This window comes from Ambystoma mexicanum, chromosome 1q (assembly GCF_040938575.1).
Source record: "Ambystoma mexicanum isolate Mex_15411 chromosome 1q, UKY_AmexF1_1, whole genome shotgun sequence".
In the NCBI taxonomy this organism is placed as follows: domain Eukaryota; kingdom Metazoa; phylum Chordata; class Amphibia; order Caudata; family Ambystomatidae; genus Ambystoma; species Ambystoma mexicanum.
In genome coordinates, this window is record NC_090922.1 from 842,854,591 (window position 1) to 842,872,986 (window position 18,396).

The following is an 18,396-nucleotide window of genomic DNA, read 5'->3' on the forward strand; positions in this document are numbered from 1 at the left end:
CTTTTGAACTATAATGTATCCCTCCCTGTACCTCACACTACAAACCATGTCAATATTAAATAAAGGTGGGGCGACCATACTCTCAGATCTTTATGGTTGATTGGTTTATGGTCCACCTCAAACAAGAACACTGGGCCTCATTACGAGTTTGGAGGTAGCCATGCCATTTTTAGCGGCATGGCTACCCCCAAACTCGGGTCCGGGTCCCGAAAAATGGGACTTACCGGGCCATTCCGACCTTTGCGGGCCCGGTAATTCCCATTCACGGGACCCGGACCCGGTATGTCCCCATTCCCATTTGAGGCCCCATAGGGCTCAATGGGAATGGGGAGGATGCTAACAACGGTCCTGTTAGTAACGGGACCGTTGTTAGCATCCTGTTCTGCTAGCGGGTGCCACTCTGCACGTCTGGTCTGACCAGGCGTACAGGGCGGCCCCACGAGCAGAACTCGTAATGAGGCGGTGAGCCAACAGCGGCACCGGTAGCACTACCAGCGCCCTTGTTGCCTTACCGCCACGGTTGTAATGAGGCCCACTGTGTTTGTTTCCCTGCTGTGTAAACACTGAGAGCGAGCTCACACAATGAAACATAGCAGATTTCAAAATGCTTTCACTTTGCTCAGCAGTAGTTAATATCCCTGCAGAGCGTGGTTACAGGCTGAGGGTAACTGACAGTGAGGGGGCATACTGTGGATACCCTGGAGAAGTAGCATCCCCACAATGGGTCAGAATCAGATCCAAGATGTTGGGTCAGCTTTTTAGATCCAGCCAAAATGCTAAACAAAATCACGGGCAATGTAGTTAAGTGCTGCCAATCACAGTCCATCGCTTATTTACATCCAGTGGTGCAGACCCTCCCGGGAGCCCAACTCCAGGGAAGTGGTCACATAGATATTCAAACTGAGATTTTCAGGCATTGTGAGGGTTTGGAGTAGGAACAGGCTATAGTAGTTGGGTGAGTTGATGAGTGAGGAAGGAATTTGGAGCGGGAGTGGAAAAGGTTGTACATAAGAGAGGAAGATACGTTATGAGGAGGTTGGTTGGAAACATCGGCGGGGCGGGCCTTTTGAGACACTTGGAGATTGGAAGAAAGCAAGAGAAGAAGGTACAGCAGGCCAGGAAGACCATAACTACCAAGAGCATGGAGGTCTGAGAGTTTATGCTTGACTCAAGGCAGGGGATAAGGGTGAGACCCCCAATCTGAATTGGTTAAGCTGACAGTGAGAGGAGAAACAAGCACATGGTGTGGCTGAGAGGAGGAGCAGGGCCATAACAGGTGAAGAGAGGTGGTGAAGTGGGAGGTCAGGTCCCTATGTGAGAGATGACAGAGCCTTCTTAAACTCTACGCCTGTTGACATGGGGGAAGACAACCCCACTTAGTTTTATCCTAAAGTGCAAGGTAAACTCGACTGCTATATACAGTCCTTTGCAGAGATGCAGCAATTTCGACAGGCACTACACGAACAGGAGCTGATGGTCTCCCACAAGCAACCAAAAATAAGCTAAGAAAAGTCCAGAGAGAGTTCCTTTGAGATTGTGTGTGATGGGAAAGTACCCCAAACCTTGTGAACTTTATAAGGAACACTCACACTGTTGGAAACATTGAAAATAGACTATCCTGGCGCTTTATGGTTTTCGAGTTTGACCCAGGGGAGACATTGTTCGTGTTAAACAAAATCTGTTTTAACCTGAGGATTGTGTTCAACTTCATTGGTAGACCCCACTTAGCTATATGACTGATAGTGTCAGATGTGGGATCTACAAAGGTTATTCCAGAAGCCTAACCAAGGCCTGCAATGCTTGAAGTCAGGGTGGTCCAAACATCTGCTATGGCACAGCTACTTACGAGGGCCAGCACTGACTCAGCAGGGATGGATCTATACTGTGTGGACCAGGTAGACATTTCAGGAAGGGGGCAAGGCCTACTTTAACCAAGTCTTAGAGTTGAGAGGACATTGAAGAATTGCTCCAAAAGCCAGCATAGTGGTGAAGTGGTGGACAGACATTATTGTGGCATTGTTAAGGTACTTCTGTTTAAACATAGCAATTAGATGTTCATAGTCCAGGAGGGGTACTCCTACAGCTCATTTGATATGTCAACGGTATCTTCCCATCCACCCTGAAGGAGCCAGAGAAGACAGAAAGGCATGAAGCCGAGTTTGGATCTTCTTACCGACCCCAGATATATCCTAGAAGCAATAGCCAAGAGTCTAGTACAAGGTCTTTCGTAGGATCAGTCAGACTTGATAGAGAAGCGGGTACCTGACTGCAGCTGTGGGATAGAGGAAGCTCCTTTAGAATCATGTTTATCCCAAGGCCAAATGAGTGATCCCTCTTTGGGACTGCTTTTAAAGCTACCACATATGCAGAGGTGCGTAGATGTCTGATTGGGCCCTATTTTGAATAGTAAAGTGGTCTTTTATACTGAGTAATGAATAATGTGAAGGGAGATGGGCAGTCTAGCTATCAGCTGTTGGAACCCCAATCGTTCCAGAAAGCTGTTCTTTATTTGGCACACTCCCATCTATCTGCAGGACACCAAGGGATGCCTAAGACCCAGAACCATGTGTTCTATTGGGCAAGGGTTAACCAGAAAATTCAGAAAGACTGTTTAGAATGCTCCATATGATAAGATATCTAGGGATGCTGTGTGTAAGGTTCCCCTACAACCCAAACATTCACTGATGTTTCAGCCTCCAGAATTGGAATTTTATGTGATAGGTCCCTGAGTCAATCAAAGGCTGGACTATGCTAGGAACTATCTTGAGAAATTTTCTATGAGAAAGATCACCATACAACAAGTTTTGAGGCATCTAGCACCATACGTTAGATGGGGGTAGTACACCATTTATGGCTAAACACCTTGCCACTTTGGAGATCTTGCTGCAGATAGAGACCCTCAAAATATCCATGTGTCACCCCAGACAGATGAATTAGTGGAGTACCTCAACCAGAGCCCACAGAACGTTCTCCAGAAAATGACCTTGAAGGTTGCAAGCAACTGAAAAGAGCTACTACTCTGGGCCTTTTTGCTGTATACAAAACACTCCAAGCTTCCACTGGGTACTCTCCATTTGAATAGGTCTGTGGGAGAGAATCGCAAGACATTCTGCTAATCTTGGAGGATGCCTGGGAGGCACAAGAAGATGTGAATGTAACATCCATGGTGTTAGTGAAAATTTCCCAAGAGGGGTTCCGGTTTATCCGTAATTTGGCCCTGCAACATCGACAGACTCACCATGATAAGCAGAAGTACTTATGTGATTGAGAAGTCAGGCTAAGGAGGTTTAAAGTAGGTGATCTTGTACCGGTCTTACTTCCAGCCTTTAAAATTAAAAAAAACTGCTACCTAAGTGTCATGGATCCTACAGAGTCACAAAAGGGCTGTGTCCTCAGCTAAATCGCAAAGCAGCTGTCATGACCGCTGCTTCCAAAGAGTCAGACCCAGCCCAACATCCTTGGAAGCAGGGTCACCACTTCCATTCCAGGCACCAGTCGGTCCCCACAGGGGCCTTTTGGACCTTGTCCTGGCGCCAGTGGCGCCAGGCTCATAAGGGAATCCAGTCCCGGCACAGGAAGCGCCGGACTCATATTGAGAGGAATGGTGCTTGGGTGGACCTACCTGCTGCAGACCATGCTGCTCACTTACCTGTAGGATGATAAACTCATCCATTCCTGGCTGGAACTACTTTACCTTCTGATGTGACCAGCACCACTCCCTGGAACTGGATACTGGAACTGTTCTGGAAGCTGGAACTTCTTTCTTACCTGGGCGAGGCCGTGGAAGGAGACACCTAAGCACTCCAGTGGCCTATTTAAACCACACCCGATCAGTGCATCGTGCTTCGCGTTATTCTGCACTAGCAGCAGGACGCTCATCGTGTCAGCTCCAGAGAATCTTCAGCTTCTGCATCTGTGAACAAGAAATCTTCAGTCTTACCTCCCGGAAAACCAGTCTTCAGGCTTCAGCAGCGTCTGAAAGAGAACAAGGACACCAGGTTAGGACAAGGCAAAACCAGCGCTGCACTTGCCTCGTCCATCGGTGCATTCCGAGGCCGCGTACCGCACTCTTCATACTCCGGCAACCCTGCGGAGACAAAGAACATTGGTTAGTGAACCTCCGTGATAATTTTGCTTACCTGTGCCACGTACGCCTCGATCTCCGCCAAGCGCTGTTTAACCGCACCTGCAAAAACAAGAAGGACATCATTAAGAGCACTGTACGCCATCACTACTCACCTGCCTTCTAGCTGTAATCTGCTTGCCCATACTCCGGCACGTACCTCGGCGTCCATCTCCACGCCGGCTGCTACGGCTACCTGAAAAAGGGACAAGAGACATTAAGAAGTGCATTTAACTTCGAATAACATTCTTTTGCTTACGTGCCTTCACGAGCTCCGGCATTCTTCTCGCTTACCTTATCTGCATACCGGACCTGCAAAGGCAAGAGACATTTAATGGGACATACAAATAAAACTCCATAGTCAAGCAATTACCGTTCGTGCGGCTAACGACGGCCTTGCTCCCCGACTTCATCCTCTGCAATCAAGAGGCTGGGCTATTAACCAGTGAAGCAACTGGCATTAGCGCCCCTGCACAGACGCAGGATGGAGAGCTCCGCTTTCACCTATCTAAGGTGAGCACATTCAGTCTACGAGTAACGTGGGGAGTCCAGGAAGGGGAAGGTCAGATTGGCCAACCAGGCATACATTAACCCCTTGTTCTCCTACTTGCAGACACCTCACCCTCCAGGTCAAAATTACGGTGAGGAGAGGGCCCATCCAGGGTGTTATCAGAGACCTGCGCGTGACCCTAGAAGACACTGAAATCTCCCAGCCCGGACCTGCGCCTCCGAGGGATTCAGGTGAGCGTTACAGAACGCGAAGCCAACCGCAAATTTCCCACCCATGCGCAATGGAAAACTCGGACACAGATCAATTGGCCCAATTGCTTGGGGCACTGAGAGCTGAAGTACAGGCATCCCGCCAAGAGACAAATGCTTTACGAAGGGAGTTGATCGTTTCCAAAGAGCGAACGGATGATCTGGCCAGACAGTTGTTACAAGCACAAGCGGGACAGATGCCTCTGCCTGCCTCGGGAGGGAGTTACACTCCTACAACCTCAAATAATCCGGTGCAAATTAATCTGCCAGGGAATGTGCCTTTGGCCCCACCCGAACGTTTTTCAGGTGATCCAAAACGGTTTGCAGTATTCATCAACCAATGCCGCTTGCACTTTCTATGCAGACCCGCCGCATTCCCAACTGACCAAACCAAAGTAGCGTTCGTACTTTCCTATCTTAACGGTAGTGCTGCAGATTGGTCCATTGCTCTTGTGACACAGGATGATCCGATCCTCTATAACTTTCAAGATTTCCAGACCAGTATGGAAAAGTTGTTCGCAAGACACTCACAGGGGCAGGCCTTGGACAATGAACTCCTATCACTAAGACAAGGGAATCAGGATCTCCTGGCATACATAGCATCTTTTAACCGACTGGTGGTTGAGACTAGGTGGCCTGAGGATAAGAGAATCACGCTTTTCTACAGAGGGCTGCGTGGAGAACTTAAAGATGTCTTAGCACAGGTGGTGAATCCTCCGCAAGATTGTTCCGATTATATCGACCTAGTAGTCCAACTAGATCACCGGCTACAGAACAGGAAGACCGATCGTTCCAGATTTGAAACCCAAATATTTTCAAGACCTCAGAGCTCCGCTAAAGGAAAAGATTCTGTGGAACCCATGCAGATAGGGGTGGTTAAAGGACCATTAACCCAAAAGGAACGGGAAAGGAGAAGACAATTACAGCTGTGCCTCTACTGTGGGAATTCCGGACATTTCCTTCGTGATTGTTCAGTGAAACCGGTCAAGAAGTCTGTAGGAGCTTCCGATAAGAATGCTAAAGAATTAGAATCGGGAAACGAACCCGCCCGACAAGTGTAGAGGTCCGCTTGCCGAGCGTTAAAACCAGTTCCTTGACCTCGCATTTGGTAATGCCTATGGTCCTCATAAATCCAGATCGACCAGATCGCATGCATGCTATTAAAGCATACATTGATAGCGGAGCGATCGGTAACTATGTAGATCAAGATTTGGCAACCAGGATGAATCTTCCTCTATGTTCTAAGATGGTTAAAGACGTAATCACTACAGTGGATGGTACAGAAATAGCTTCCGGACCGGTTTCTCACACCACCATGGAAGTAACGTTGCTATGCCAAGATGGACATCGGGAGAAGATCGTGTTTGATGTAATCAAGGCCCCGCAGTTTCAAGTGATCCTGGGAATTCCTTGGTTGGAAAAGCACAATCCTCAGATAGACTGGCGAGCCAAGGTAATCCGGTTTCCAGAATGCGCCCCAAGTTGCTATCCTCAAACCGATAACAGGCTAGCCGCCATCGCTTCCGAGAGCCCCCAATTGCCTCCTGAATATCAAGAGTTCCGCGAGGTCTTCCAGAAAGATCAAGGCCAACACCTTGCCCCCGCATAGGTCATACGACTGCCAGATAGACCTAGTACCTGGATCTACTCCTCCGTGCAGTAGAATATATGCTCTCACTGAGCCAGAAAATCTCCATCTCAGGCAATACTTGGACCAGTATCTGGCTAACGGATTCATTCGTCCCTCAAAATCTCCAGTTTCTTCAGCTTTGTTCTTCGTTCCGAAAAAAGAAGGTGACCTGAGAACATGTATCGACTATCGCGCCCTGAACCAGATTACAGTCAAAAACAGATATCCTTTGCCTCTGATTCCCGAATTATTGGACCAAGTGAAAGGAGCCTGCATATACACAAAGCTAGATCTCAGAGGAGCTTACCACTTGGTACGCATTAAGAAGGGTGACGAATGGAAGACGGCCTTTCGCACTAAATACGGATTGTTTGAGTATCAAGTAATGCCCTTTGGACTATGTAACGCTCCGGCCGCCTTCCAGTTCTTTATGAATGACGTTTTCCGAGAACTTATTGACGTATGCATAATTGTGTATATCGATGACATCCTGGTATACTCATCCTCAGAAGCTGATCACCGAAGACATGTCACAGCGGTTCTACAGAGACTTCGCCAACACCGTTTGTTTGCTAAATTGGAAAAGTGTACTTTTCATGTAAAGGAAGTCGAATTCTTGGGGTTCATCTTGTCACCCAATGGAGTTCACATGGACTCAAGAAAGGTGGACGCTATCACCAAATGGCCGTCCCCAAATTCCGTGAAAGGAGTACAGAGCATGTTGGGCTTCGCTATTTTTTACCGGAGATTCATTCCAGAATTCTCTCGAGTAGTTCAACCCATCACGGCCCTTCTGAAGAAGAATAAAAAATTCGAGTGGACTCCAGAGGCCGAACAAGCCTTCCAAGAATTGAAAGCCAAATTTATCTCCGCTCCAGTCTTAAAGCATCCTCGTCCAGAACTTCCTTATATCGTCGAGACAGACGCATCCAGTCTCGCAATGGGGGCTGTGCTATCACAAAGAAATCCCGAAACACACCAATTACACCCTGTGGCATTTTGGTCCCGCAAATTTTCGGCACCCGAAATCAACTACACAATTACAGACAAAGAACTTCTGGCAATTAAGTCCGCCTTTAAGGCCTGGCGGCATTATCTCCTCGGAGCCTGGCACACTGTTACTGTAAACACTGATCATCGTAACCTCCAGTATCTGAAGTCAGCCAAGGCCCAATCTTCGAGACAACTCCGCTGGGCATTATTCTTCGCGGAATTTGATTTTGTGATCACGTATCGGCCAGGCAATAAGAACGGAAAAGCAGATGCCCTTTCCCGAATAGGGGTAGACGAACACACAGCTAATCCAGAGCCGGTACCAATAATCCCTGAACAAAAGATACTGGGAGTAATCAACACGCTATCCCTTGAAGATATCGAAGCGAAAGTCAGTCAACTAATAACTCCTGAAGATTCATTGAATTGGCAACTGAAAGGAAAAGAGTTTACGATAGATCAGAATCTATTGTATTTCCAAGGAAAACTATATTTGCCATGTGTTGACTTACAGAAGCAGGTCATCACCTGCTACCATGATTCTCTAATAGAAGGACATGCGGGAGTTGCCAAAACCTTAGAGAAAATCAAAAGACATTATTGGTGGCCATCTTGGAGGAAAGATATTAAAGATTTTGTGGCTTCTTGCGGCATCTGCGCACAAAACAAGAGTCAGAAGGAAAGACCAGCGGGTCTGCTACATCCAATAGACATTCCACCATGCCCTTGGCATACTCTCTCAATGGATTTTATCACGGATTTACCCCCCTGCTCCGGATACAACACAATTCTAGTAATTGTGGACCTTTTTTCAAAAATGACTCATTTTATTCCACTGAAAGGGTTACCCACAGCTCCCGTTTTGGCCCGAGAATTACTTGAAAACATCGTGCGGTTGCACGGTTTCCCTTCAGTGTTAATCTCCGATCGAGGGAGCCAATTTATTTCTCATTTTTGGCGAAGTTGTTGTCGTTTAGCGCAAATTGATGTACGACTTTCCACTAGCCATCACCCCCAAACTGACGGGCAGACTGAGAGGACTAACCAAACTCTGGAACAATATCTACGCTGCATGTTGCAACAATCGGAGGGCACTTGGAAGGATGTCCTTTGGATTGCTGAATACGCCTACAACAATTCAATCCATTCAGGAACTGGAAAGACCCCTTTTTTTCTGCTGTATGGGAATCATCCTCGAACCTCTAATTTGGATCCACCTCTAGCTCTCGGAACGCCCGCTGTAGACCATCTGCATGCAACAATAACTCAAGCATTTAAGGAAGCCACAGCCCACCTTCAACGAGCCAAGGAAATGTATAAGAAAGGAGCGGATCAACATCGAAAAGAGGCCCCTCAATACCAAGTAGGAGATCAAGTCTGGCTGTCCTCTAAGCATTTATCCCTAAAAGGACCACGCACCTTCAACCCAAGGTATTTAGGACCCTACACGATCACGGCTGTGATAAATCCGGTGGCTGTGAAATTGGAACTACCTACTCGGATGAAGATACATCCCGTTTTCCATGTTTCTCTCCTAAAACCTATGCAACCCGGAACCCGTTTGACTAAACCTCCAGAGCCAATCCAGGTTGATGGAGAACTCGAATTTGAAATTCGAAACATATTGGATTCCAAAATCTCCAAATCGAAACTGTACTACCTGATTGACTGGAAGGGATTTGGACCCCAGGAGAGATCTTGGGAGCCTTCTGAATATGTCCATGCACCTCGTCTAGTCAGGAAGTTTCATCGGACTTTTCCCAACAAGCCAAAGCCTCCGGAGAAGACAAGCTTGGGAGGGGCCTTGAAGGGGGGTGCTGTCATGACCGCTGCTTCCAAAGAGTCAGACCCAGCCCAACATCCTTGGAAGCAGGGTCACCACTTCCATTCCAGGCACCAGTCGGTCCCCATAGGGGCCTTTTGGACCTTGTCCTGGCGCCAGTGGCGCCAGGCTCATAAGGGAATCCAGTCCCGGCACAGGAAGCGCCGGACTCATATTGAGAGGAATGGTGCTTGGGTGGACCTACCTGCTGCAGACCATGCTGCTCACTTACCTGTAGGATGATATCCTCATCCATTCCTGGCTGGAACTACTTTACCTTCTGATGTGACCAGCACCACTCCCTGGAACTGGATACTGGAACTGTTCTGGAAGCTGGAACTTCTTTCTTACCTGGGCGAGGCCGTGGAAGGAGACACCTAAGCACTCCAGTGGCCTATTTAAACCACACCCGATCAGTGCATCGTGCTTCGCGTTATTCTGCACTAGCAGCAGGACGCTCATCGTGTCAGCTCCAGAGAATCTTCAGCTTCTGCATCTGTGAACAAGAAATCTTCAGTCTTACCTCCCGGAAAACCAGTCTTCAGGCTTCAGCAGCGTCTGAAAGAGAACAAGGACACCAGGTTAGGACAAGGCAAAACCAGCGCTGCACTTGCCTCGTCCATCGGTGCATTCCGAGGCCGCGTACCGCACTCTTCATACTCCGGCAACCCTGCGGAGACAAAGAACATTGGTTAGTGAACCTCTGTGATAATTTTGCTTACCTGTGCCACGTACGCCTCGATCTCCGCCAAGCGCTGTTTAACCGCACCTGCAAAAAACAAGAAGGACATCATTAAGAGCACTGTACGCCATCACTACTCACGTGCCTTCTAGCTGTAATCTGCTTGCCCATACTCCGGCACGTACCTCGGCGTCCATCTCCACGCCGGCTGCTACGGCTACCTGAAAAAGGGACAAGAGACATTAAGAAGTGCATTTAACTTCGAATAACATTCTTTTGCTTACGTGCCTTCACGAGCTCCGGCATTCTTCTCGCTTACCTTATCTGCATACCGGACCTGCAAAGGCAAGAGACATTTAATGGGACATACAAATAAAACTCCATAGTCAAGCAATTACTGTTCGTGCGGCTAACGACGGCCTTGCTCCCCGACTTCATCCTCTGCAATCAAGAGGCTGGGCTATTAACCAGTGAAGCAACTGGCATTAGCGCCCCTGCACAGACGCAGGATGGAGAGCTCCGCTTTCACCTATCTAAGGTGAGCACATTCAGTCTACGAGTAACGTGGGGAGTCCAGGAAGGGGAAGGTCAGATTGGCCAACCAGGCATACATTAACCCCTTGTTCTCCTACTTGCAGACACCTCACCCTCCAGGTCAAAATTACGGTGAGGAGAGGGCCCATCCAGGGTGTTATCAGAGACCTGCGCGTGACCCTAGAAGACACTGAAATCTCCCAGCCCGGACTTGCGCCTCCGAGGGATTCAGGTGAGCTTTACAGCAGCATGAATGCCGATAGTCTTCCCAAGTGTACCACATAAACTGGCTGAAGTCCTGCAAGCTTGATGGTGCACCTGAAGATTGAGGAAAGGGGGAACATATCTCTCAAAATAAAGATTGCATTAGGGCCTGGGCAAGGTCTGTCACTCATATTGATGGCGGGATATTACCACAGATCAGTGGGTGCTTGAAATCTTTTGCCATGGCACACACTAGTGCGTGTGTCGATACCATCACAGACATCCTGAAAACTCATCGCCAATATCAGTTGGCTGCATTATTCTCAAAAATCCTGCACACACTGCAAAAATGCATCATCAAATGTATTCCCTACCAGAGAAAAGGGTCAGGTTTTGACTTTGGTACTTTTTAGTTCGAGAGAACAACAAAATGTGGACCTTTGGGATGCAAATACAAAAAGAAACAAAGTTCTGCATGACCACACTTTAGCAAGTGAAAACCTGCCTTAAAAAAGTAGGTTACCGGGCAACTATGCGCTTGCGACATGTGTATGTGCCCCCTTGATCGTCCCCATCAGCAGTTTCTTTGCTTTCTTTGTGACAGCAAACACTATTCATTCAGACCTTTACCATTCAGACTCAGATCCGAACCTCGGTTTTTAAGAAAGTACCTGGTTCCAGTCGAGGTCTTCCTCAGACAACATGGCGTGAAGATTTAGCCGTATTTAGTTGGCAGGCCCGTACAAGTGTCGACTTTCAAACAGCGACTGCAGCATGTCCAGATGAACATTCAGCTCTTGCAGTCCCTGGAATTTTCCACGGACAATGAAAAGTCAGAACTACAGCATTTGCAGTGGGCCACCTTCTTGGGAGCACACATATTACACTGCCCACAGGGTTCGTCTCTCAGCAGACAGCCAGCAAACACTACACAACAAGGTTCTGCATACTTCAGGAAACTATCCTGCACCACACAAGCTTACTAATGACTTCTGGAAATTTTATCTTCGTGTATCAGACTTGTATAGGACAGCCAATTGCGAATGTGGTACCTGGAGGAGATCATTCAGTCTCACCAGTTCAAATCTAACAGCTTGTGGGTTTCCAAAATCAATCCGGACAAGATCTTTCACTAATCTCTACAGTGGAAGGTGAATGAGGACAGCATTTTCATGGGCCTCGCCTTTCAGGTATCCATGCCCTCCTTCAGTCACAATTAATGCTTCCCTCATCTCTGACCTTTAATTACAATGGGAAAATGGATGGCTGATGAAGCTAATCTCCACATCACAATTCTGGAATTATGGGGCATGCACATGGCTTCAAGACATTCCTCCCCATGTTCATGGGTGCTTCAGTGGAGGTGCAGATGGACAATACTACTTGGATGTTTTATATAAACAAGAAGGAAGGCACAAGATCTTGGAAGCTGTCAAGTGAGTCTCTGGCTCTGTTGAAGAGGGCAATCCATCACAGCATCCATGTTTGAGCGGAACATTTGTTAGGTGCGTCAAACAGCCAGAAAGATGCCCTTAGCATGGATGCCTTCTCTACACATGACTGTTTTGGATATTTCTGAGGTGTGGGACACCCTCCTCAGACCTCTTTGCAATGGCCACAAATTGTAGAGGCCAGCAGTTTGCCAGTCACTACTTTCACCCAGACTCTCGCGGGGAAGCCTTCTTTATTCCACGGAATCATCTCTTCTTGCTTTTCTAACAATCCTTTGGACCCCCAGAGTGCTGACTTGCTTTCTCTCGGTCCCAATGCAGCAGGGGTGTTGCTAGGTCTGGAAAAGACCCGGGGCTATGCTGATGTTGCAACTGTGGGACTAGGGGCTAGCTAGCCTTTTGGCTGTAGCTCCTGAGATTCTATCCGGGGCTACAACCAAAAGACCAGGGGCTATGGCCCCCTTAGCCTCCCCTAGAAACACCTCTGCAATGCAGTATTGTAGTGATTGCCCCAGCTTGGCCCAGACAAATGTGGTACCTGGACCGTCTTCATTTCTCAAAGAAGACGCCAATGTACTTGCGACCCCACCCCAAGCTCTTGACCAGGGAGAAAGCTCAGGTCAACCGCCACGATCCAGCATCTCAGCAAATTTGGTCAGCAAAGCCACCCTCGAGCCCTTATGCAGGGTGGTTTTGAAGTTTGTTTCCTGGATGACTGTTTTCCTTTTAGGCATCAGATTTATGAGGAGGGTCATTATTATTCAGGTGTACCCCAGTAAAGGTCACATGCAACCCGCCTGCCTCCCAGCGATGCTATTGGGCTCAGACACTTGCTCATACAATTGCTACATTTGATAGAGTTATGTTATGGGGTGAGCAAAATATCAACGGTATATATTATTGCAGCTTATTATTACTGTATAGTTAACATTACCAATAGTGATAGCCAGAAAGATAGCACAGCAAGTTAAAGGCCTGATTCACAAACACTGAGCTATCAAGCAGTCCCAGGTTGGAATCGTGGAATGGTCGACATTTAATGTTCTGAGGATTAATAAACCAAGTACCATTGATCCTTCTTATGTTCAGTGAGTACTAATACATTGGGTGCTTATAACATATAATAACAGCTCAGAGAAGTAGGAGTAATCCAGCATGTTTTCTACATTTTTATTATGCATTGGTTGAAATTCAACCTTATGCGACACTAAAACAATAAAAACAACTGTTTCTACACACATACATAAATATCAATTTACAATTACTCCAAATACCTTTACTTATACATTTTTTCTCATAACCTCGGGATTAAAATTGTTTACATAAATCAGAAAAGACGTGGAGAGGTGGCCAGGGTCGGGTCTCTCTTTGATGGCACGCCTTCATCTTATAAAAATGGTTATCCTCCCCAAATTTCTGTTTCTCTTCCAAATGCTCCCGGTACTGATTCCCAAAGCATTGTTCACGGAAACGAAGCGAGTCCTTCTCAATTTCCTCTGGTCGGGCAAAAAACATAGGATCTCTTATGAGGTATTAACCAGGCCAAAGGAGGAGGGCGGGGTGGGATACCCCGACTTGGAAACATACCACAGGGCCTCCCAGCTGAGGGTCTTGATTGACCATTTCACCCCAGGTACAGAAAAACAGTGGGTGGCCATGGATCATAGGGTTCTTGCACCTGTCACAATAGAGGAATGGCTCTGGGTCCCTAGGAAGAACATCCCTAGAAGTGTTTTGAATCACCCAGCCCTAAAAGTACTGTGGTCCCTGTGAAGGGAGGGAGGTTACTATCGTTGGCTCACAACCTGGCCCTCCCCATTAAGCTGCATCTGGGCCCCCCCTTCTTAGCCAAGATAGCCGAGCCAGCGGCATACCAAACGTGGTTCGAAGCCGGCCTTAGCAGGACCGGCCACCTCTGGGTGGGGGGCACGTTCCTACCCCAGAGAGATTTGGAGGAGGCCCTGGCAATAGGTACTCTGTCCCCCTTCTGCTATCTGCAACTCAAAGGAGTCCTCACTGAGCCATTGTGGAGGGATACCCTCAGGAGGGACCTCACAGATTTCAATGGGAAAGGGACCTGGTGAAGAAATTGATGATGAAAGATGGACAGCAATGTGCAGGCAGGCTAACCGATCCACGGCTTCGCTCCAATATCGCCACCAGGCCCTCAAGGTTTTGCACCATTGGCATTACCCCCCACAGAGGATTGCTAGAATGAGGCCAGGATACGACCCACACTGCTGGAAGTGCAGAACAGTGAAGGGGGATTATATTCATATGTGGTGGGGGTGCCCAGTGGTCCAAAAGTACTGGGGAGAGGTATTAACCTGGATCAAAGGGGTTGACGGGTTGAAAGATCCTCCTGCCCCTGGCTCCTCCTCTTTGGTATAGACTCCTGCGATGGCCAGGAGGATACCCAAAACCACATGTTACAGATCATGTTGGTGGCAGCTAGGTGCTGTCTGGCACAGAAATGGAAGAACCCCGGAATGCCGGGGGAAAAAGCATGGGTCACTAAAGTGCAGGCCATTTACGACATGGAATTCCTTACACATCTACTTGACGAGGCTAAGTCAAATATCGAAGAAACATGGCTGCCCTTCTTTGATAAGTACGGTCGCCCCGCCTAAAGCGGCACACCCTGGCCGGGGGCTCGTCTCCCGGGGGTGACAGGCTGCGGCCCACTAACTCAACTTGATTCGGAACTTTCCAAAGCTTGGCTCATGGCTTTGGCGTGCTAAGTGACATATCATGACAGTACCGCTATGCTCTTTTCGAACCCGACAAGCAAGCAGCAAACAAGACTTGGACCTGGAGGTGGGAGGGGGGAGGGATAGGAGGGAGGGTCGGGGGGGGGGGTGTTATGATTGTTTTTTGTTAATTTTTTCCTTGGAATGCACTGCAATGTTATAACACATACGATATTAAATAAAATATGATTTTCACAAAAAAAAATGAACATATATTTTCATACTTAAAATGTCTATGTCGGTCAACTATGCCGAGGGATTTAAGCTAATCTGTCTCAGCATATCCTTCCAAATATAAAATGTGCCTGCTGTTAATACCGTGGAGCTGGCACCATATATTTTGCTCCACCATTGGTCAGAATACACAGAGACACCTTGGTTACCCTTCAATGCATATCCTTTATAATAGTGGCTAGTCAGCTTGGGGCTGCTTGCGAGGACATGTCTCGTGGTTTCAATAGTCCCCTTACACATCCTACATAGCCTTTGAGCCGGTGAAGTCCCTCTACATCTGCCCAGATGCTCATTAGTACGAAGGATAACAAACTGTAAATAGGTGATAAAGCGCCTGAGGTGTATATTAATGGGCTTAAGCAGATATGAGCAAGGAAGACTCGGGGTAAAACTCTGTCCATCATAGGTCTTATACATCTTTTTCAAGTGTAAGCTAGATAAACTCTTGTCAACATCCCATATTGCTGTTTTCCTTTTCAGGCGAGGCAAGGATTGTGGGTCATACAACAGATGTCCATAGGCATGTGAATCACACCCAGATGCTCCCCAACATTTCACTGAAGTCTGACCATAACATTGTTTTTCTCAGGCGAGGGTATTTTAGCATTCAAGGAAAGAAGAGTATCCGACCCTGCTAGAATAATAGTGCGCCATAGTTTACACCTGGCGGTAATCCGGCATGTACACAATATAAAACAGGATAGTCGGATTGCTCTCTTTCTGAAGTGACCTCACATTTCAGCCCACGAAATGCAACTAGGTGACATAGCTTTTAATTTGAAAATGGGTTGTATTATTTTCCATAGCTATGCTGGGGCATTGAGGTAATGGCCACATAATCATTCTCGCCCATTCTCCACCTGCAGTCAGTATATTCGATGTATTGTTCCTAGTTCTGTAGCGTGCAGTCATCACTGCTGTAATGCGCCCTCTTTGGAGCACGTTATCCGTCCATCGCCACAGTCCCTGAGAAGACCACTATTAAAACAGACCAGCACATCTTTTAAGAAATGTGCGTGTGTACATTTACGCAGTACGTACATGAATTGTTTTATCCTCAACCTCCAGAAACACCAGGATTCCTTCCATTATGTGGTTTTTAACAAAGGGCATCCTCGGCAGGCAAATACAATTAGATGAGAATGGAATCGTCTGCACTGTTGTAATCAGCGGTTTGAACACTGCATGACCGCATTGTTTCCTATTTAAAATGTGTCTTTAGCTTAAATTACATGGTGTCATGTAGCCATTGAAAACAAAATATATTTAACCAACAGCACATGGGAGCTCATTTTCGAGTCTCCAGCATTTCGCCGGTGGTGACCCGTTACGCTTGCACCGCCACGTACATGGGTCCCCGCTGCCCAATGTTCATCATTTGCACGGAGGAGTGCAAAAGTGCAGGGCAAAAGGCGGTGTATAGGTTGAAGTGCAAAAGCATGGCAGAGTGCAAAAGTGCAGAGCAAAAGGCCAAATTTGGCGGTGGGGACCCGTTTACATTGTAGTGCAGCCATAACAGGTCCCTGCCTGGCAAAATAGGGGGAACTCGAATGTGAGCTCCACAGTGCGTTCATTCCATTCTGTGATAGTTGTAAATTGAGTAGTATTCATGTTTTTGTAAATGCTGTATAAAAAGTGTGCATGGGTGTGCTCCAGTCGGCCATATTAACATGGAGTATTTAAGAAGGGGAATCCAAACGTGATTGATCCTTGTGGCAGGGTGCCAGGCGGTTGTATTGTGTTGGAGTGATGGCTATGGGAAATGGTAGGAGCACAGGTTATGAGGGACACTGCAACAGCGTTGACTTTCGGGCTAATACACAAGTGCTAGCAACGAGATAACGCGAATGTAGTAAAAAAGCAAGTCACTTTGCCCCTCACACCGCCATGTCCTTTATTTGTTATTTGCTCATTTTCAATCTGTCCATGTCTCAAGCAATCATGTGCATTATGTCTGGACTCCCCTCACTCCTAAATGCTTGTGTTTTAGGTGATTGCTGCAGAGGGGGAGAGGGCAACCTCGGAGTCCCTGAAGATGGCAGCAGAAATTCTGTCTGGATCACCCGCCGCAGCCCAGCTGAGATACCTTCACACCCTGCAGGCCATCTCAGCTGGCAGGCCACCGACGGTCGTGTTACCTTTGCCCTTTGATTTGCTCGGCCTGAAGTCATTCCTTGGTGGTAATGTCATAGAAAGCAGCTCCTTGCCCAGCACCAGTGCACCAAAAGGAGAAGAAGCACAGGTGGGCGTGAAGAAAGACTCCCCCATGTTATAGCCCTACACAACTCTGATTGTCGTTAGAATTCAGCCACAATACTGAAAGACTGATAATGCAGTAAGTAAACTGCATTTGATGGAGAAAGTAGGCTGCATGAACTCTACCCAACAAAGATCCTTCTTCTGCACCAAAATCTGGATCAGGATATTTTCACTGGCAGTATGAACAGATGCGATGGAGCGGCCAATACTTTTTAAAATCTCTTTTCATGTAAACCTACAGGGAATGTAAACACCACAATCTATTTCAAAATAAAAACCAAAACCCTTTTTAATCAATAGCAAGTGTCTGTTAATCATGTTCATAGCTCATTTCTTGTTCAAAGTATCTGCTGCTGATCTATAGACTGTGCGTCATGTTTTGATGATGAATTTATTCCTTTTCAGATCTTTGATTCTTTAAATGTAAAAATCTGATTTATGAACTCGGGATGCAACAGGCCAAGAACTTGTTAAAACAACTATTTACATTTCTCACAAAAATGCAGTTTCTTAGTAGCTTCTCCATGGCTTAAGAGTATAATTGTTTTTATTATTTATGTTATTGTTGAAAGGGTTGACCTAGCTTGAGCGCAGTAGTGCTCCTTACAGAGTGTGGGTATCCAGCATTTGGGCTGCCATCTTTTAGCAGTAGGTCAGTACTATGAGTTGAGGCCTGTGTGTCGGTATGTGTGTTCCTTGGATTTAGTCCTGGTTCAGGTGATATTAAAAAAAGCTATACTTTCAAAGATTTGCAAAATTGGAGAATTGCCATTCCGAGCCAATACTGGGATAGAGTTCCAGAGGGGGAGTGTGTGACAAGTGAAGGATTGTTTGCGGGTCCTCTCTTTGCGGACGAGTTGTGATTCAAGCCGGTTGGCCAATTTGCTGAGTGAGGAGCGTGCCACCAGATATGTGGATCTTAGCCACCAGGCACGCTGGTGTGCTACTCATGACT

At 47.2% G+C, this 18,396-nt stretch overlaps 1 protein-coding gene across 1 annotated transcript in view; it reads left to right on the top strand.

Moving 5' to 3' along the window:
* NPHS2 (NPHS2 stomatin family member, podocin) overlaps positions 1-17,738 on the top strand; it is a 145,296-nt gene extending 127,558 nt beyond the window's left edge. The window contains exon 8 of the mRNA XM_069641475.1: positions 17,173-17,738. Coding sequence (XP_069497576.1) covers positions 17,173-17,457 — 285 coding nt within the window. The 3' untranslated portion in view covers positions 17,458-17,738. The remainder of the gene's footprint in view (positions 1-17,172) is intronic.
* Positions 17,739-18,396: the final 658 nt, after the last annotated feature.